The 23,050-nt window shown below is 33.8% G+C and overlaps 1 protein-coding gene and 1 pseudogene across 1 annotated transcript; both read right to left on the bottom strand.

The window, feature by feature from the left end:
- Positions 1-13,114: 13,114 nt before the first annotated feature.
- On the bottom strand, positions 13,115-15,416 carry LOC121237649 (annotated as a pseudogene).
- Positions 15,417-16,646: 1,230 nt separating this feature from the next.
- Positions 16,647-21,836, bottom strand: LOC121237570 (lysophospholipid acyltransferase 1-like). Its single transcript, XM_041134371.1, has 8 exons — positions 20,924-21,836; positions 19,503-19,558; positions 18,868-19,088; positions 18,355-18,763; positions 18,140-18,225; positions 17,431-17,494; positions 17,228-17,337; positions 16,647-17,068 (listed from the first exon to the last, which is right to left on the bottom strand). Exons 1-8 carry the CDS (start codon positions 21,223-21,225, stop codon positions 16,928-16,930), a joined length of 1,389 nt encoding a protein of 462 aa, XP_040990305.1. The 5' UTR covers positions 21,226-21,836; the 3' UTR covers positions 16,647-16,927.
- Positions 21,837-23,050: the final 1,214 nt, after the last annotated feature.

Raw genomic sequence — 23,050 nt, 5'->3', positions numbered from 1 at the left:
ATCCATTTGTTTCATGATAGAATCATTTTGCTTTACAATGTCTGCAACAACGCACATATGGCAAAGAATATGCTTCAGATGACATGACTTGCAATAATTGTCTAAGTCCAGCAGAGCGGCGATACACCCCATCTATTGAGTGTAAAAATGAATACAAGACAATAGGCGTAAACCCATCAAATTCTTTGAATAATCTGACTAAGGATACTACTGGAAGAGTGACAAGAGTTGACAATGGAATCAAAAGAACAAATAATATAATTTTACTTGTTTCTTATCCCTACAAGGTAGCGGTATACTTATTTCAAAACTTGACTCTTCCTGAACAACACATGGGATCTATTTGAATAGGATGTTCACAAATTTTAACGAAAATGAATATAACGCTGCTTGAATAAGAAAGATAGAAAAATAATTTCAGGAAAACTTGTTAAATCAAAAGCTTATTAGAGATGGTTATTTCATCTATGTATGTGTTTCCAGATTTACGTGTCAGGAAATCCATAGAGCCACTCAGACAATCAGAACGATTCATCACATTGTTTAATGATGAAGTCGTCTCTAAATCAACCACACAGACATTAATACCAGGAGGAACACATACTTCATGAGACGAAGCCAATTCATCGATGTCAACATCAACGCGGGAAATTCGTTGTCTCTTTGACACTTTTTGTAGAATAGTGAAGTCCTAAATGATGTTTATATATTGGATATCATCATTTAAAAGTTCATCAATTGACGTGGTCATTTGATCACCCTCAAACAAAGCTGAATATTTTAACTGGATGGAATTGCTTCTAAATACTTTTTTTTTAGCATATCTCTCTCTGTTTTCTACGGAGTTGTTCTTTTTTCTCCTCTGATAAATCTTTATACAAGATTTCTTTGTTAGTTGTTTTCCATGATCTTCAAAAAATAGTTTCCAAGTTTAACTTTTACAAAATTAATATTACTATCTAAAAACAAATGCGACATAACTCATAATTAACACAATCTTACCATTTTTCATTATGTTAATGAAGCAAACAATTCTTCCAAACGTTGGATATTGTTCCACACAACCAAGACTAAATAAATAAATAATAACTGCTTAATGCGAAATGCATACCTTCATGGTGCATTTTAAATACTATAAACAATTTCATTAATTAATATGTTGAAAAATACATATTAAATCAACAAGGAAACGAATATAACAAAATAAAGCATAAAATGAAAAAATACCATGAAAAGAGAACCTATAAAAAGCATAGATCGATATCATATATCCAAATTCATAAAATAAAATATTTCTCAAAAATAATTTGCTAATTTGCTATTAATAAGTACCCACTAAAATTACAAGCAATGACCAACAAAAAGGAAATATATATATAATATATAAAAAGGCACTTACAAGTCTTGAAACGAACAATGCAGTGTCTTTTATATATTTAGATCTCTTGATAAGGAGGATAATTCTTGTCTAAATATAAAAGACATTGTAAGTTTTGATTGTATTGTATACATACACACACATATAAGTACAAAAAGATTGTTCAAATATGCATTTTACAAACATTTTGGAACAATGTAAAAAAGTTTAAACCACTTTTAAAACTTTTTTATAATATTTTATTCAAAACTTTCTTATTAATCCCTAACCCAATGAGGGCACGAGAGATTTTTTTACAGTTCTCCTATTTATTATATAAACTTTAATTTTTTAATAATATTTTATATTATTATTAGCTCTTTAATTTTAATTTATTATTATTATTATTATGGTCTTCATTATTTTATTTTACTATTGCAAAAGTTGTTGTGTATTTTGTGTTAAGGTATTTTCTTACCCACTGATTAAGAATATATTTTTAATGGTTTTTGTGATTTTTTATCTTTTTTTAGATTTTGATTGATTTTTTTAACATTTTTTTTAATGTTTTACGTTTTTTTTAATTTGTTTTTTGTGATTCTTATTTCTTCTTTTGTATCGAGCACCTTTTTTTTTTATTTTTTATAGTTTCGTTTTTAAAATTTAAAGATGTAAAAAGGCACAATTGCCTATACGCATGCACTGATGCAACCTGCAGAAGAGAAAAAGTATATGAAGACCAACATAAAGAGAAAAAACATTGTACTGACACAAAAGCATACCAGCTGCAATCAGTGCATCAGAAATACCAATAACATCACAGTCAATGAAATTAAAAGCTTTTGAATCATATAACCTGCAGAAGAGAAAAAAACATAAAAATTGTGTACTGAAACAACTGGCAAAATATAAAGATAAAAATAATAAACCCAACATGCAAAAGAGAAAAAACATACAGAGAAAAAACATAAAAATGGTGGACTGACACAATCTTCAAAACATAAAGTACAAAAATAATAAAACCTAAAACATCCTAATACTTAATGGATAAAGATGTGAAAAAGTAAAAACTGACTAAAGCATAAGAAAATTATTATTCCCAAAGTTTTTGTAGTGATTTAACGTTGATTCAACAGAAAACACAAATTTCTGTAGCCGTTTGATAGCCTATATATATATATATTAGATCATCATCTTCAAAACCATCAGCCCAACTATATAATTAATATTATTTGGCCAGCTATATATATATTATAATTAAAAAAACGCATGATTGTTGTTTAATTATTTAGGAAAAATGACCGACAACTTTTGACCAATAATATTCCTTCCTTGCTGATCAAAATCAATTTGCATTTTGTAATTTTAAGTCCATGCATTGATGCCCAATTAGTTGACCTCAAATTAAACAAATGCCAAAAAGGCATATATATATATATATATATATATATACAAAGGTTGACATGCATTCTTTATTAGGAAAGATTCGACGTTATAGTATGTATACTCATGATCTAATGCATTTTTTGACCAATTAAGAGCCAAGGCATGATCAATTAATTAGATCTTTAAAAAGCTCGGAAATGTTAGAAGAAAACCAGAGATCAGAGAGAGATTGCACTTCATGTGTAGTAAGCTCGAAGGATAATTCAATTTTTGTGCATGTTGACCATTTCATGAATTAGTGGACGTACATCCTTTTTCTTTTTCTTTTTTGTAAATAATTCATTCTTTTGATATCAATTCGAGTTTTGTTTAATGTTAATAAAATTATCACAACTGGACCATAAGGATACCGGCCCATAAAATTAAATATATTAACTTTATATATCGATATCGATCATATATATATTCTAGAAAGTTTTTTAATTTAAAGAGAAATTCTATTTACAATCTTCAAATAGAAATTGTATGTGCAAGCCTTTCATTAAATAAAAAAATTACCATTTGATAATGATATTATTGTAATTTAAAAAAAAATTAAAGATAAAATTAACTAAACTTGTAACATAGTCTCTATTTAAAGATTATATGTAGCATTGCTCTAGTTTAAATACACGCGCCCATGCATGCATTCTGGACTTAATTCAAATATAAAAAATAAATAAATTAAATTTCAGATCGCGCGAGGGTGCATGCAGCTAATGTCATTCTCGGCAGATCAAAAACATAACCTAATCCTAGAGTAGCTAGCAATCGATTCGATAGAGGCTAAAAGCTAGCTAGCAAAAGATGCATCGATTTAGAAGCTCGGCGGGTCGGCTCCCTGCTGTTAATAATAGTAAAATTTTTATTTTATTTAATGATTAAGAAAATAACTATTATTAAAATTATATATTTTTTTAATTTTTTCTTAATAATTAAAGATATTAAAAAAATATTTGAAAAAATAATAATAAAATAAATACATTATAAATAATAAATAGATAGTAAATGAGTAGGTAATCACTACTCCAACTATATCATGACCTCTAGCCAGCAAGCAAAGTCGTCACTTTCTGCTGAAAGATACAGTGCGCAATCACAGCCATCGTTGATCACGTGCCCAAATTAATTTTCTAGGGTTTCATGATCATATCAATGACCTTTTTCAATTAATTAATATTCCCCCGTCCAATTAATATTTTAATTCATTTGGGGATCATCGTAAAGCTGGATAATTAGTTGCTTTCTCTTTCAAAAACAATAAATAATAAATAAATATATAATCTCCCATGCAATTACATGCCCTTTTTTCAGATTTATATATAAATATATATATTTATATTTCCTGGATGGACAATAAAATAAATATAATTGAACAATCATGCATGAAGCCATGCTTGCTTCCGTTTCAAAATGCGACTCTTCAACTCTCCTAAAAGACAATAGAAAAGTTGAAATTGTTAATCCAAACATGCATTAATCGTTGCTGTATATTTTATAATTTTAAAATGCATGCATTGTTTTTCTTAATTTGTTTCTATTATTTAGTTTATTAATTAATTGCAACACATTTAACTTCCAAAAATAAAATATCCTTATTTTTTTCTAAAATAATACTAAAAAAAGCTACTGTTTTATTATTTTTATTATCCTTGCGTTTCAAAATATCTCTATAATTGGAGATATTTCAAAATAAAATATCTCTATAATTGCGTTTCAAATTTCAAGCAAATGTTATCTTGTCCATGTCTTGGACAGTAGTAGACTACAGTGGTGGGACCAAAATTATAATTCTGGGCTCTTGGCCCATTAATCATCATCTTTTGGATCATTATGAGCCCGAAGTAACTAAGAGAAAGTTGGGCTTTATTGATATACGTTATTCCAAGGTTTGAGGAACAAGAAAAACCCATTAGGCTTGAGCTTTAGAGAGGCCCAATCAATAGCCGTTTTATATTTTGGGATGTTGATTTCCTTTTCTGCTCTTCATGAGAAGGTATTCAAATTATATATTATAGAAATTAGAAATTGCCCTAATGAAATTTTGAATTATTAGTTTTACAATCGTTTGTATTTTATCACCCTAGCCTACCCTTCTACAAAATTTTTAATTTTCTCTTTCGAAATCCATTGCATCTGACAAGGAAGTAAGATACAATCATCCTCAAGCGGAGAGTTGTCCTGGCCAGGCACTAGGTACGTATTCAATAGGACAACTAAAAGTATAAACAGAGGTGCTTCAAGCCGGATGGGTGCCAAAAATACTTTCACACCAACCAATAGATAAGTGCCACATAGATACTCCAAAAAAGATTATAAATGAGCTCGCATCCATCCGATTGTCTCCCTCTCCTTCTTTGAATGCATCTCCCTTCCCCTTCCCCTCCCCCTCCTATCTGCATAATTTTTTTGAAAGCCTTATCTCTCTTTCTCTCTCTCCCTCTGTCCCTGATCTGGCCTCAATGCCAATAAGCCCATAAGTGAACAATATTCAAAATCTACCATGAAAATATGCCTAAACTTCCACTCAACATCATGGAGATCCCTTGCGATAAGTTCCTGAGCCGGTCACTGTTGTGAGAAATCCTATAGGACCAAAAGAAAGGGAAAATACAACAATTTTTTTTCTTTTTTTTGTAATTTTTTTTAAAAGGAAGTAATGGACATTACCATTGGAGGGAAAACTTTCTCAGCAGCATGACGAGAACAAAGAACCCTCCATGGGTACTAGTGTTACTCGCTGTCAATGTCTTGCAAAAGTAATTGGTGGGTTGTTTGCTTGAAATTCCCAATTCCAGAGGTAGGTACGTATCCTTTGCTCTTCCTACGTGATCCAACGAGAAATAACTTTGCAATTTAGAAATGGTGCAGATTGGGGAAGGAGATGCGCACTCGAAGAAGGAGAGGGAGACAATCGGGTAGATGCGGGTTCATTTTTAATCTTTTTGGAGTGTCTACGTGGTATTTATCTATTGGATTGTGTGAGAGTTTTTTTGGCACCCATCCGACCTAAAGGTTTTCCCAAGTATAAATGCACAACATCCATTCAACACATAGTCTGTGTGTGTATATATATGAATATATATATATTGTTATAAAGTAGTGTCAACGATTTAAAAGAAGACACTTGTAAAATTAGAAAAATGACCTTGTAGCCAATATCAGGATGACAAGTTTACCAAATTTATCGAGGGGGCATTTTTCTGTTATGATATGTCTTACACATATGTATATAAGCATGAGTTGGTAGTAAAGGATGGATATACATTTTTCTAAAATTCATAGGGGAGAACAGAGAGATCAACAAAGAGTTTTTTCTGAGAGCTTTGTAAAAGAGAGGCTGAGTGCTTGTGATCTTGTATTCTCAAAAGTTGTGGTTATTGATCATCAATAAAATCTCTAGATAGTTCATGTTGTGGATGTAGATCCAAGGATCGAACCACAAATTCTTGTGTGTTACTTTTGTTTACTACATCTAAGCTTGAAACAAGTTCTTGACATATCTTGGCATAATAAGTTTATGATCTTGGCACTACAAGCAAGACAAAATTACAACAAGTGGCATCAAGAGCCAGGTTCACGATGGGCACAACCGAGTTTGATGTTGAAAAATTCACGGGAAAGAATGACTTTGGGATATGGAGGATCAAGATGTGAGTACTTTTGGTCCAACAAGGTTTGCAGGATACACTTCTTGGTAAAAAGAATATGAGTTATTTATGAAATAAGGAGAAAATTGAGATCTTGCAAAAGGCTCACAGCATCATAATTCTATCTCTGGTAATAAGGTTTGAGAGAAGTTGCTAAGGAGGAAATTGCTGCTGAAATATGGTTGAAACTAGAAAATTTGTATATGAACAAGTCTTGGAAAATCGATTGCACAAAAAGACCAGACTCTACACTTTCAAGATGACTCCAAGTATGTCTATAAAAGAGTATCTCGATAAATTCAATAAAGTTACTATTATTAAAATTATATATATATTTTTAATTTTTCTTAATAATTAAGGATATTAAAAAATTATTTAAAAAAATAATAAAAAAATAAATATACTATAAATAATAAATAGATAATAAATGAGTAGTAATCCTACCACTTTTACTTCTCCATATATGTCATGATCTCTTAGCTAGCTTGCAAAGTCGTCACTTTCTGCTGAAAATACCACTGCGCAATCACAGCCATCGTTGATCACGTGCCCAAATTAATTTCTAGGTTTCGTGATCATATCCATGACCTTTTCATTTAATTAAATTTCCCCCGTCCAATTAATATTTTAATCATTTGGGATGATCATAAAGCTGGATAACTAGTTGCTTCTCTTTCAAAAACAATAAATAATAAATAAATATATAATCTCCCATGCAATCACATGCCCTTTTTTCAGATTTATATATAAATATAATTGAACAATCACGCATGAAGCTTCCGTTTCAAAATGCGACTCTTCAACTCTCCTAAAAGACAATAGAAAAGTTGAAATTGTTAATGCAAACATGTATTAATTGTTGTTATATATTTTATAATTGAAAATTTATATATTATATATCATCTCATTAAATATGATGTGATACATTTATCATTATTTAATGATCATTTATTACATGCTTCTTTATCATTTAATAGTGATGAATGTGTCACATACTACTTAATATGATCAAAATAGGATGAAAGTGTGGTGTATAGCATTACTTTCAAAAATAAAATATCCTTATTTTTTTCTAAAATAATACTAAAAAAATTACTGCTTTATTATTTTTATTATCCTTGCGTTCAAAATATCTCTATAATTGGAGATATTTCAAAATAAAATATATCTATAATTGCGTTTCAAAATTTCAGGCAAATCTTATCCTGTCCATGTATTGACAGTAGTAGACTACAGTTGGTGGACCAAAATTATAATCCTGGCTCTGGGCCCATTGATCAACATCTTAAGGGTCATACTGAGCCCGAAGTAACTAAGAGAAAGTTGGGCTTTATTGATATACGTTATTCCAAGGCTCGAGGAACAAGACAAACCCATTAGGCTTGAGCTTTAGAGAGGCCCAATCAACAGCCGTTTATATTTTGGATGTTGATTTCCTCTTCTGCTCTCCATGATAAATGTATTCAAATTATATATTATTAGGAGGTAACCGGTTCGGTCCAGTTTTAGATAAAATTTAAGACTGAATCGATATGTACCGGTTTTACATTTTTTAAAACAATTACGCACCGGTTACCTTCTTAAACCGGTACTTCCAGTTTTATCAGTTTTCAGTCCGGTCTGATTTTTTTAAAAGTAAGTTTCACAATTTGTCATTAAAAATTTTTTTATAAAAAAAAAAAAAAAACTGATTTAAAAAAAAATATATTTTATACTTTTATTAATATATTAGACTATATAATACTATTAATATTAGACTATTGTTATAGTTATGAGTTATATATTAGTATTAGTTAAAAATTTTAGTAAAAACTTGTAGTATTAATTATAAGTATAACTATAGTCATTAGTCTATATTAGACTATTAGTATTAGTTATAAACTTTTAGTGATTTAGTATTAACATTTTATGTAATAATTTATAAATTATAATAAGAAATTATTTCATATACGAATATATATAATTATATATATTATATATAAAAATTTCACATAAAAATTTATAATTATATATAATATATAAAACTTATATATATTAATATATATAATATTTTATATAAAAATTATATATACAATAATAAAAATATTATTTTTTTCTATATATTTTTATCAACCGGTCCGGTCTGGTTTGAAAAATTCTAAAACCGGAACCGGACCGGAATTGACCGGTTTCACATTCTAAGAATCGGTCCGGTCCGGACCGGTTTTTGGTTTAAATTTACACCCTTATATATTATAAAATTAGAAATTGCCCAATGAAATTTTGAATTATAGTTTTATAATCGTTTGTATTTATCACCCTAGCCTACCCTTCTACAAAATTTTCAATTTTCTTTCCGAAATCCATTGCATCTGACAGAAAATAAGATACAATCATCCTCAAGTGGAGAGTTGTTTTGGTTGGCAGTACGTATTCAATAGGACAACTAAAAGTATAAAGAAAGGCGCTTCAAGCTAAATGGGTGCCAAAAATACTTTCACACCAACCAATAGATAAGTGCCACGTAGATACTCCAAAAAGATCAGAAATGAGCTCACATCCATCCGATTGTCTCCCTTTCTTCTCGAATGCATCTCCCTCCCCAATCTGCATAATTTTTTGAAAGCCCTATCTCTCTTCTCTCCCTCTCCCTCCGTCCCCGATTTGGCCTCAACGCCAAGAAGTCCATAAGTGAACAATATTCAAAAATCTACCACTAAAAAATATGCCTGAAACTTCCACTCAACATCATGAAGATCCTTTGCGATAAGTTCCTGAGCTGGTGGCTATTGTGAGAAATCCTGCAGACCAAAAGAAAGGGAAAATACAACAATTTTTTTCTTCTTCTTTTTGTATTTTTTAAAAAAGAAGTAATGGACACTACCAATGGAGGGAAAACTTTCTCAGTAGCACGACGAGGAACATAGAACCCTCCATGGGTACTAGTGTTACTCACTGTCAATGTTTTGCAAAAAGTAATTGTGGGCTGCTTGCTTCAAATACCCAATTCCAAAGGTAGGAACCTATCATTTTACTCTTCCTACGTGATCCAACGATAAATAACTTTGCAATTTAGAAATGGTGCCGATGAGGGAGGGAGATGCACATTCGAAGAAGGAGAGGGAGACAATCGGGTGGATGCGGGTTCATTTTAATCTTTTGGAGTGTCTACGTGGTATTTATGTTTTGGCGGGTGTGAAAGTGTTTTGGCACCCATCCGGCCTAAAGTTTTCCCAAGTATAAATGCACAACATCCATTCAATACATAGTCTGTGTGTGTATGTATACGAATATATATATATATATAATATATATATATTGTTATAAAGTGGTGTCAACCATTTAAAAGAAGACACTTGTAAAATTAGAAAAAGGACCTTATAGCCAATATCAGGATGACACGTATACAAGATTTATCGAGGCGGCATTTTCTATTCTGATTTGCTCCTACACATCTGTATATAAGCATAAGTGGTGGTAAAGGATGGATATACATTTTTCTAAAATTCACAGGAGAGAACAGAGAGATCAACAAAAGAGTTTTTCTGAGAGCTTTGTAAAAGAAAGGCTGAGTGTGTGTGATCTTGTATTCTCAAAAGCTGTGTTATTGATCATCAATAGATTCTTTAGATAGTTCCTGCTGTGGAATAGATCCAAGGATCAAACCACGTAATTCTTATATGTTACTTTTGTTTACTTCATTCTAGGCTGAAACAAGTTCTTAACATATCTTGGCATAATAAGTTTCTGATCTTGGCACTGCATGCAAGACAGAATTACAACATATATATATATATATATATCTCATGATTCATTCATGCATATTGTAAGGGAGTTTTTATACTAGGTGGGCCAAGTTCGGGTGACTCAACTAAAGTCCGTGACCCATGACTTGGAGGTCAGGAGATGATAGGGAAGAAAGCCCAGGCTAGCCCAAGAAGGGAGAAACATGTGGCACTTCTCTCGAATTCAGCGCATTAATAAAGGAAAGACTCGTCGGATCTTGTTCCCTGCAAGATTGACTGCATTAAATGCGATACCGAATGGCCGGAACCAAGGATGAGTTCCTGCTGTTGCTACTAACAACCACATTAAATTCTACGCCATGCACCCAGAACAAGAAGTGATCATTACCGTGACAGAAGGATCATAAATCCGTCAAGGAATTGCGTATAAATAAAAAATTCTAGTAACAAAAGGAGGTTAATCACTTTCTAAACTCTCTTAGCTCTTCCAGATCTCTCTTCTCCATCAAAGATACATTTTGACTTTGGCATCGAGAAGTGTCACGGACACACCCAACCACTATTGTTTCCTCCCTTATAGCTAGACACGTGGAGCGTCGTCAAAACTGTGGTTACAAAATATGTCTTAACACATATGAAAAGTGATGCATCATGCTACAAGAGATCGGGCTTTTTGCAGAGAAAAAAAAAATCGTTGCAAACTCTATGACATCCCTTTGGAGTATTGGACAGCAACTGGCCTTAGTCATATAGCTAGTGCGGTGGGAAGATTGAGGTATACAGACAATACTACCGTGTCAAGATGCAGAACCCGCTAATGCTAGCGTTTGTGTGGAGGTAAATGCGGCGGAGGATCTAATAAAAGGGTGAGAATGGAGAGTGATTGTCCTATTTTTTGTCGTAAAAGACTCCTTGCAACGATTTTGATTAGTTGATTTGTTATCGGAAATACCGCGTGGGCAAAGGTTAATCTCAAAAAAGTATTTTCTCAGACGTTGCAATTAGGTAATATATTCTAAACGATAACCCATATATTTATTTGCAACTACATTATATATGGTCTATACAAAGATGCTTATTACCGATGATATGCTTTTCGTGACAAACAAATATATATATATATATATATATATATATATATATATTTTTGCAACAAAAATATATACCTTAAAATGGTGTTTAAAGTCGCTTCTTCTGACGTCTACCCTTAAATTAATTGTTACGTGAATAAACCTGTAAATACATGTAAAAGGGATGCTCAAATTCCTTTTCGCTGAAAAAATGGGAACAAACAAGTGTTTCTGGGTGCTTCGTTTCCGTGGGACTTGCTGGCCTGAACCACAATTAGTACAGACATCATGCATGTCCTTGCCACTTGAATATATATAAATTAAAAGATAATTTATTCACGACACGTCCATGTTGGATACCAGATTAGTCCAAAACTCACTGATTATAGGAATGCAATATGTGCTATATATGTCTTTATGTTGCATAAGCAAGGCTGGCTTTTTGGTTAATCGGTCCCATACGGCGTGTACATGTTGGGTGTTGTCATGGCTGCATGCCCGTCTGCCCGTAAGGTCCTTTTCATTAGCATTACTAGTCTCTGATAAGAACTTCCACCTTGCGTTGAATCTTGATTTCCATATTCGGGTACATGAGGCACAGAGTTTCCACTTCCTGGTCTGCTATTTTTTTTTTAATGCTAATTAGTTTGATGGATGCTGAGGAATATTAATACTGAGCAGATGAAATTGACTCGATTTTCTATAATTATTTACTTTGAAACTTTCATCTGAATTGCATTGTTTTTTATCAAAGCATTCTGCAGTGGCTAACAGCTGTGCAGTTGGAGATATAAACGGATGCATGATATAATCTGCATTGATTATTAGATCTTCTATCGTATGTGTTAGAATATCATCATGTTGTTATAGAATATTTTCAGCGCCCCTCATAATTGATGGCGCCATTTTTGGTGGATTTTCAATGAGTCATGGGCCATGAAGCAGAGCTTGACCCATTTTGGCTTAATCCGACCCATCTCGTTGTTTAGGGTTTACCATATCTTGTATTATTCTTTTGTACTGTCACCGAATTGTATTTGCTTATTTTAAATAAAATTCTTTGCAGTTTTGTGGCATAGCCACGTTGTTGAGTTACGTAAATCTTGTGTCTTATGTGATTGATTCCACTTTTTGTTTATCCTAAGATACAAGTGAGGATAATGATCAACAGTAAACTTCTATGTGGAACTATTGTCACCAATATAGATAGTTCATTTTTTACTGCAACTTCCCCTCATGGTACAAATCATTGCTGGCAGATGTTATGCTGCACCCTCCCCTCATGGTACAGATCAATGGCCTTGTTCTTGTTCCTTTACTCCAAAGCAAATCAATGGAAGAAGCAACTGACATACATGCTTGAAAACCATGAGAGATTCAAGTCATCACTGCATGCGCTTGAGCTTCTTTTATTGATCGCATGCTGCAGTTTGCACTTCTGGCAGCAGCAGAAAAAGAAGGTAATCGCATGACAATCACAACAATTGCACGCAATCCGAACAGGCAGATTCCAATCCACGAGCTATTTTCAGGCAATTTTAATGAAAAATTAAGGGGTGGCGCGTATTATTGAGATGATAACAGCCTTTTCTTTCATTCCTATCATTATGTTTGATTAAGAAGAAGAATATCGAGGTACGGGTTTAATTATTTCTGAACTGTTGCAGCCTCACAAAAAGCAAGTACAAAAAATTAAAAGGATTTACTTCGGCATTTACTACTCTGCAATCTGCATATACAAGAGGCTATTTCTCTATCAAAACGCGGACTTGATAGGCGAAATGGTCCCAAGCCATTATTTAGATCTACATTAATTATTTCGGAATAAAAAATTAAGGCTATGATTGACTTTATATGGTTTAAAGCCCCACCACACACACAGAAACAAAGAGTCAACACTGACAGCTGCTGCAAAAGGTTCTTCCAATCAAATACCATCATCCCCAAATTATGTACAACAGATTGATATCTAGGTGACCATTTTAAGTATACATAAATCCAGATTCCACAGTGACATTTCTCCCCTCGTCTCTTTCATATCCAACATATTCTATATACAAATTGTAGAGAACTGAAGTAGCAGAAAAGTAAAAATGACCATGTATACACACCTGCATCGTGTTTCAGAGATGAAGTGAAACCTTTTCAGATGCGAGACAGAAAGAGTGAGGAGGAAACAAACTAGCCCCAAGAAAAGAAAAAATAAAATCCATGACAAAATAACCCAATCTGCATAAGGTTTGATCCAAACTTTGCTTAGGACCAACTTGAAGTTCAATGTATTAATCAAAGGTTTCCCATTGTGTTGTTACCACAATTGACTCGGAATGCCACTCAGGTTTCTGCAGCAGCATTGTATTTTCCCTGTAGGCTCCCTCTGCCTCAGCTGTACCTGCTGTATTTGCATTGGCATAGACTGTTGCCTGGATGAATCTGTTTGTGGCTGCATGGGCTTTTATCTCCACTGCTTCTGGGTTTGGAATTGTTCAACTTCAATGCATCAAGAGTTTCAATGTGCTTCTGGACTCTCCCCACCTTTAAGATGTCAATTCCAGAGTTAATGACTTTACCTTATTGGCTTTACGAGGAATGAGAATCTCTAAAATGTGTTACTAAAGCTAAAGAGGAAATTAAAAATCCAAAAATACCTGCACCCTTCTCGGCATTTTTAGGTCTCCCTCAGCAACAATTCCATCCAACTTAACTAATTTTTCCATGAACATTTCAGTCAAATTGTCTACATTCCATTTCCGAGACTTTCCCGCCTCTAGAAGCTGTTTCCAAAGCAGTGAGCTAGCGAATTACAGTAAAAGAACAGTTTATCAAAATCTTCAACTCTCAATTCCTCGATGAAACAATTCTATGTTTTCTTATGAAAAAAATGTACCTGCCCAGCAAGTTTATCCACTTCCAAAACTGATTTCCGCCAATGATTTTGAGGCCTTCTCAACTTTCGCATTTTTTAACATCTCTAGACACCTTCTTTCCCTGCTTACAATGTCCTCAACAAGAACTATTTTTGATCCATCTCTAACTCTTTCTGCATCAAGATAGGCTTTGGAACTTCTCTCCTTGTTCTTGAATATCAGCTTCTGATCCTGAGGGTGCAAGCCAGTGGTTCTGCCAACATTCTCTTCAATTCCCCTGCAAAATAAAAAAAATAAAAATCAACTTCCATTAGAAAATTCGACTCCTCTCCATTACTTGAAAACTCGGAATCAAATTCTTAATTGAAGAAAGACTAGAAGTATCAATAATTCTAATTACCAAAGCTGGCTTGGGAAACTAATACGAATATCGTGGAACGAAGAGCCATACTTCACTCGAACTTTAATGGTCTGTATTGATACAGAATTTTGATTCAAATCCCGCTTCTGAACCAACATTCCTCCTGGCCTAATTTCCAATTTTGCAACACTCTGTCCGGCTCCATCACCTACAGAATTCTTTTTGGACAGCGAAAAACATGCTGCTAATCTTTGAATTTTTCGGATTCATGTATTCTTGGTTCTGATTCCAAATGGCTCAAGATAATGAAAATCAGCAAGAGAAAAAAAAAGGCAACAAAAGTTGCTTCAAAGTTCTTCCCTTGGAGTAGGGGAAACCCGGAAGTGAAGAAAGAACCTTTGGCCTTTCAAAAGATCTCTTCTGGGAGAAATGGAATGGAACCCAGTTGTGACCCACTGAGATGGAAGAACATGGTGTGGAAAGGACTAAACATTAGACAAAGTCCCATCACAAGCAACTATAGACTTTTGTTTATGTGAGAGTAAAGCAAATAGTTTTAAATCATTGTTTGCATGCCTAGAAAAGAAAATAATTGTTTGCATAATCTAACAGTGATTAAGAAAAGAACGATGAGAAACGAAACAACAAAACTAACAACGAATCGTTTAATAATAGAAACAACAGAGAGAGAGAGAGAGAGAAAGAGAGAGAGTACGGGAGAACTGAGATCTCCAAAAAAGCATTGGGAAGAGGGAGGAAAAAGAAGAAAGAAAATGAAAGGAAACCAGTGGCCAGCGAGAAAGAGTGAGTGAGTGAGAGAGAAAAATGCGCAAGGAAAATATTGCGTGAAGAAGGTCCAGAGGGAGATGGATGATATCTCTGGCTTCTCAATAAGGAAATGAGAGGACATGAATGGAAATAAAATGGGCTTTCATTTTCTCCAACTGGAAAGTCTGTTCTACACATGCTCAAAAGGACAGCTCTACTTGGAAAAATCTATGGCCAGTTGGCACCACCTGTCTGGTTGCCTAATGGTTCGCTCAGAGGGACACTGCTGTCATTTTGTTACAAGAAAAAAAAATATATTAATACGTGAAATGTAATTATTGTGAAATTAATCTTCATAATTTCCTGGATTTGAATTCCCATCATTTTTGCAGCTATGCCTAAAATAAATGCGCTGTGTACCTCGCCTCTGTTTAATGTGAGAATGGTGGACCCAATTGCATCGAGGCATAAGTTAATTATGATTTTATCATTGCATATAATAAAATATTTATATAATATAATTAAATTTTTTTATTTAAATAACGTGAATGATATACTCTACACAACTTAAATATTGTTATTCCTAATCATATCCTATGAAGTGACACATTATAACTAGTTATCATTTAAATAGTCGGTAGAAAAAGCTTCTTCAAAATGCGTCACAATATCAACTATGACGGAGAATGACAACTTGAAAAATACCATTCCTCCTTAGTTAAGATTTAAGATTATATATCATGTCTTATTTTATATCAATACTAAAATCGAAGTTTAATTGAGGGTACAAGTTAGAATTTGATGGTTCAGTCAATAATTAGTTTTCGTGTTTTCAAGTATAGATTGAATAAAAAAGAAAAAAAATCGATGTTTTGAGATATAATTGAAAAGTGCTGAACAGATACTTTTAACTGTATTTGAATTTATATGCACGTAAGTGGGGACATGATGGCTTCATTAGGGATAGAGATAAACTGCCGACCGGTCAGGCTTGTTTTAAGCAAATAACAGCCCAGGAATAAAGTTGTGACACGTAACGTTCTACTCAATGTACTGTGTGAAATCCCTCCATCAGATTTATTTCCCTATATTTTTCCTCCCCACTTTTTAGATATAAACAAGTTAAGATTGTCTTTAAATGTTGAAATTAGTTGTGTTGAATTGAGTTAAAATGATAAAATATTATTAAAATATTATTTTTTTAATATTATTATTATTTTAAAATTTAAAAAAATTAAATTATTTATTATATTTTGTATTAAAATTTAAAAAAATTATAATGATGAATTGAGATAGATTGATAATCCAAACGAAGCCTAAGTCGTCTATCTGTCCACGTCAACATTTTGTCACTCATTGGACATATATGGTCACGTGATCCACAATTTAACATGTCCAAAAACATACGTGTCGAATGATGAATATATCAAAATTAATTTTTTTTTTTTTTAAAAACACTTGGGTTTTAAAGTCAAAAGGTGGAAATCTCTAAACGCCCAACCAAGTGGTTGGAATTTAAACAATTTAAAGCAAAAATCTTGAACACTGAAGTCAAAGTGAAGAGGCTCCACAGCTGAAAACAGAGGTTACATTCTTCCATCATCGATATAGCCAAGATGAAGGTGAAACCATGGACAGCAGTGCTCTTCCAATCTCCTAATCTCATCTACCGCATTGTAAAGAGAAGAAAATGCCCTTTCTACCTCACTGTTCTTTCCCAGTTTTAGATCTGATTGGCTTTGCAGGTCTAATTATGTTACCAAGGAGGATCAATACTATGGGAAGAATGGTTCCAACAAAGTATACACTTCCATATGATGCAAGTGTTTCGTGCAGGCTTAATACCTGTCCAATAAAAGCACATAGGCATAAGAAACTCGAAAGCGACAAGCTTTACTTTAAATCCCCAACAAATTGTTCGGGTGGCTGTGCTTGTGTGTTGTGTGTGTGTGTAGAGAGAGAGAGAGAGAGAGAGAGAGAGAGAGGAGAAGAAGAAGAAGTTACCATGAAACCAACACAGGAGTAGTTCAGAACCAAAAGTGTGCAAGCAAAGTTTAAAAACACCATTAGCTTCTTAATCAGACCAGACACAGCTTGCTGCCACCTGAAAATGACTGTTTGGATAGAAACAAAATAGTACATGAAAACAAAGAGTCAGTTAATTATCTCAACAAATGACAAGGAGATAAGTGGTGACTTATCAATACCTCTTGAACCAGCAATCATCAATGCTGACTGAACAAAGAAGATGATGTACCCAGGATATAATCCCTGTAATTTGCACAGACAAGGAAATGACAGAGTCACAGAGGTTAATTGGTGTAGAATTTGAAATTGAAGACGAAAAATGCTTTCACACTTCCATTGATAAACCTGAGATGGCAACTTGATCAAATAAAAGGAAAGTTTCAAAATGAAACATGAAAAATTTCTTAAGGAAACAAAGTATGAAAACTAGTCAATGACTGAAACAAGATTATGGCACAACATTTACCATAGAATTACGTTAATTTGCAATCATATGCTTACTGCTACATCTACCATATAAGGATGCCTGGATCAAAGAAGTCATTAATCTAAAACATGCAAAGGTATATGGCAAACAGGAAGCAACAATTGGAACAAGATGAAAATCCCATGAAGAGAACAGCTGTTGAAATGACTCGATAAGGTGAAAATGTTTTGTACAAGAAACATAAATGTTCCAACATAGAAGTATATTCAATTGTTTGAAAGACCTGAAAAATATTGGCCCAAATATAAATGTGAGATAGAGCCAGATTGGCAAGGATTTGTTTTTAATATGTAAAACAAGAATGGCAAGGAAATTGAATTGTCTGACCTCAAAAACAAGGGCAGGAGATAAACAAGATATTAAGGAGAATCAGGATAGCATAAGGCTGAAATTGTACTCACATGCCAAACAGCACTGACAGTCTGTGTAGCCAGCAACTGAAAGAAACCAGGCTTTTTCCCCTTCTGAACGAGTCTCTCATAAACATCTACATAAGCACACACATTAGATATTCTCTTTAAAGTCCTCTCTTTGTTTGATGTTCTGATTCTTTATCCCAAAAAAAATGTTCTGCATGCCCATATTAAAGGGAATAACACTTACGAGAAAAACTTACAATGACGCAGCCAGGTGCTGACTTGTATATTCCACACAAGTGGCAGCTCCACTGCACTCTTTGCCAACTCAACACCTAGAATGTCAACATTTATGGCACGATCCCAGCGTGGCTTTGGCGGAGATGATTCGGTCCAGCCACTGAAACCCAGGCCAGAAATAATGATAGAGGCCTCTGAAATTGACCAGATGAAGTAGTATTTCCAGCGTGCTGTAAAGCCAGACATGTACTGGTAAAACATCCGTTTCCAGAATCCCCATTCTTGGTATATGGGATCGGTAAACCGGGACAAAGGAAACTGAGGTACCAGGTACAGATACAAGGCCATGCAAAAAGCAGCTTGAACAAGGGCTCTAACTGTGGCCCAATATGGTGATGGCGACGGTCCTTTCTCTGAATGGCTCCAAATCTGGAAATATATAAGAAAAGTGAGAAAAGAGAGAATAGAGAAGCTAAGAGAAGCTATTCTCTATAACAAGAAATACAGAAACACTTGGAACATGATAGACCTACCCCCTTTCCTTCGGTCCAGTCAAGATAATCCTTTATTTCATATACTGGACCAGCAAAGTGACTACCACAGCAGAGGCAGTAACCGAAGTACTCGATCAATGAGGGCAACTCAATCAACCTATTTTTCTTCTGAGCCTCACGCAAGCCTTCCTCTTTTAACAGCCCGTCATTGTAATTTATTGCACACGAAATGGCTTTTAGAGTTAACACCATCAATGCTCCTAATTTCAGCCGACATATACATGCAGCACAGATGAGTTTTTATGCAGGTGAAAAAAAAAAAAAAAAAATTTGAAGTTGATCAACATATGCCGGTGTGCAATTCAGAAATCAAGAGAAGGTTGGTAAATTTAATAAGCACCAAAAAGGATCTTGAAGTTATCAGTCACTACTCAGATAACTTCTAGTTTTCAACAGAAGGCAATAACACTAGTCACAACCCAGGAAAAAAGCAGGAAAGAAAAGATGTTATTTAGGTGACAGTTATGTGTCATATAAATGAACCGGATGCTTATAAATCACATTTATCAAAACAGATCGTATTTACCATAGCAATGTAACGTGATAATACATAGATTATCGTCTTTTCACCTCTAAGGAGAAAACGAGAGACAAAAGACTGAAATTGGGCTTACCAGTGCCATCAATACCTCCTTCCTTCCATGCATCACCGCTCATATAATACACGTGGCTACACACGTATACGACCAGTCAATAATTCCGAGATAAAGAATCATATCTTGAAGAATTTGGATTCTAAGTAAATGAATTAAAAGATATTTTTAACCATCCCTCATCAATAAGTGAAAGTCAAAATCAATTAAGCAAAACAAAAAGAAAAGGCAACAATATTTTTCAGTTGATAATCTTCAGCAAAACTGAAATAAGATCTAGCAGGCAGACAATAAATCTTGTCTCACTAGGTATGTGTGTAGTCCATAGATTCATGCACGTGGAACTGACAGCTCGATTGTCAAACATCAATAAAAGACATGAAACTTATGCAAGCATCTAAGTAAGTTTTACAACAACAAACACAAAACTGTTGTAGGTCATATGCATGCAAAAAATCATGTGTGTGGACAATCCTTCATCTTTTTTCAGATATGATGTTAGATAATAGATACCATGCCTCTCATGGCTTCCATGATTGGCAAGGTAACTCGACGAGTTGAACAACTTGAGCAATAAGTCTGAGATGACTACAATAAGAGCGCCCCCCCCCCCCCCCCCCCCCCCCAAAAAAAAAAAAAAAAAAAAAAAAAACCCAAAGAAATGACATATTCCAGTTACATTCCGCACAGGAACTGTTATCTTTGCTTGGACAGGAAAATATAAGAATAAAGTTAAGTTTTTTCTTGCATCTCCACATAACAACAAAATCATTAGATGAATTGAATCCAGGAAAATCATTTGCCTTTCTTTTTTTATGTTGAAACAGGACAAATACCATGTCTAGAAATTGAGCCGATGGTTAAAGGATGGAAAAACCAAAAAAAGTGATGCTATATACTACACCATTATCCTAAACTCATCCCATTTTGTAAATGTGGCACTTTTCATTACCATTGGATCATCAATTATATTTTATTTAAAAAATATATCAAAAGTTGATGGACAATACCACTTCGTGATAGTGGGATAATTACGTGGTAAGTAGAATTTTCCTTCCATAAAATCTACCTCACCATCTAGGAAGCAAGCATTGTCGATTCAAAACAAGTCCGACCAATTCATAATTCAATAGAATACCAACCAATCAAGCAACCAAATTCTCAAATTAAACATCAATAAAATTTTGCATCGAAATTTCCAATAAATGCATGCTAACCAGAGCAACTAAAACGCCATAATATACCAAAATCTGCGAAAGTAGCGTCATGGACAAAGAAAAGAGCTTCTGATGCTTCCATAAACTAATGTCAAATTCTGTCCTTCGACGAGCCGTGGAAATTACAAGAAAAAAAGGCTTTTGAATGACATTGCAAATCGAAGTTTCAAATATTTCCGGACTTAAGAATCATTTGAAGGCAAATTTAAGCAAAATAATAAGTACCAGCCAATAAGATAGCCGAATCCCAGGAAGAACGTGATGATGCCACACCGGGAGCGAAATAGGACCATGGAAGCGTAACCCAACAGCATGGGGACCAAAAAATGCAGATTGGAAGAGAATCCGAATGAAAGGTAGGAGAGCACAGCGCCGGAGAAGGCCGAGTAAAGGTGCTTGCCTACTCGACCCGGGACGAACCTGCAGAGAAAGCTGACGGGTATGGTGACCGCGAAGCAGAGGAGGAACCGGAGCACCGAGACCGACACCCCGATCGCGGCAGCCATGGATCCCATGTCCAGGTCCATGGCTAATCAAGTCCACTAGGTTTGGGCCGGAGTCTGAGCGTGACTCAAATTCGGGTTCCTAATCAAATCTCTGTGCTTGGATTTTGTGGAGGGACGACTCTAGAAAAGTACGAACAAATATATAGCAGCAACTATATGGTTTGATCCGTATACTACAACTGTCCGAAACTACCGCAATAACCCTGAGCGTTTGTCCACATCGGAGTTCGATTGGTGGCCAGTCGAGGATGAGGATCTCACGGGCAGTATATGCGAGTGGGGAATGTCGCTTTCGTCTTGATGAAACTTCGAAATCGTCGAAAATTCGCTCTCAAAAACCAAAAACAAAAGAGAGTGCCTTGTCGCCACTCCCTCGTCCTAGCCCAGGATTATCGCCGGCAATTCATTCTCACGTCGAAGAACTAGAGCCAGGGCTATATTCCCGAGAAGCCGTTAAAGTGATGGTCCCTCCACCGCCGCCCGCTCCTCAATGGTGAGCTACTCACGTTCGGCCCACCGTACAAAACTGTAGAATTCTTGATGCTACAGCTACTGAGCAACTACTCTACTCTACGGATCTTTTCCTTCGCTAAGACTGTTCTGGCTCTCCAACTACCTCCACTCTCCATTAAGGCCTTTTTTGCATTAACTCGTATCTAATTATCTCATTTAATTATTATAATTTTTTAAAATTTTTAAATAAAATATAATAAATAATTTATTTTTTTAAATTTTTAAATAATAATAATATTAAAAATAATTTTTTATTCAATTTCTTTAAAATAATATTTCAACTCTAAATCCAAACAATGGTAACTATGATAAAAACAGCCATCTCTGTTCAAAACCACACTGATAATTAGAATGCAAATTAACGGTTTGAAAATTGTGAATTTAAAATAAACCATAATTTCTTTAAAGGACTCTTATAACCTAATAGTATTTCTTTACGGTGTCGGTCACAGATATTTTCTGGGTCACAGTAGATCAGTTTACATGTTAATTCATACGCACAAATATCAGTATAACCAAAAAGAAAATTACTATATTTAGATTCAAAATTCATATCAATTCATCTTATTTTATTATTATAAATTTTTTAAATTTTTATATAAAATTTAATAAATAATTTAATTTTTTTAAACTCTAAAATAATATTAATATTAAAAAATAGTGTTATAAAAATATTTTATTTTATTATTCACAAACAATTTCAACTCATTTTTTAATCCAAACGGGGAGAGAAGTGCTGAGATGTAAAAAAAAAAAAATCTTATAAAAATAAATGCGTAAAATAATATGATTTCATATAATATATTAGATTCATTTTAAGATTAAAAATAATAATTTTACAATTTGACGTATAAAGTATTACAGTTTATAAGATAACTTTTATATAATTTATTTATAAATAAAGCATTTGTCTCTCAACCTTGCAGGATTGACAACCTTAAACCCTAAATATTGAAGTAGAATCGCAGATGATGTTTAGCCTCCGGACGACGGATTAGAACAAGCTTAAGAAAGACATAGTTAATGTGTTAGGAATTTGGACCTATCAAATTCACCCCCAGGATCTACTTTTTAGTGAAATATGCAGAAAATTAGAGAAATAATAACAACACAATAATTTACGTGAAAACTCCCAAAAACAGGAGAAAAACCACCAGACCCAAAGAAGAAAATACACTATGTGAAAAATTATTACAATCACAAAATTTTTCTCCTCACCCCAAATGACACCCACAAAGCTTTCTCACTAGTAAAACTTTAACTCTCACCTCTTTCCTTTTTACAAGAAAAGGCTAATAGAGGATTTTTCTTATAATCACAAGTTACTAATTAA

Source organism: Juglans microcarpa x Juglans regia, chromosome 6S, assembly GCF_004785595.1.
Source record: "Juglans microcarpa x Juglans regia isolate MS1-56 chromosome 6S, Jm3101_v1.0, whole genome shotgun sequence".
Lineage (NCBI taxonomy): Eukaryota > Viridiplantae > Streptophyta > Magnoliopsida > Fagales > Juglandaceae > Juglans > Juglans microcarpa x Juglans regia.
The sequence above is the reverse complement of the archived record's forward strand: the minus strand, read 5'-3'. Positions and strand labels throughout refer to the sequence as shown.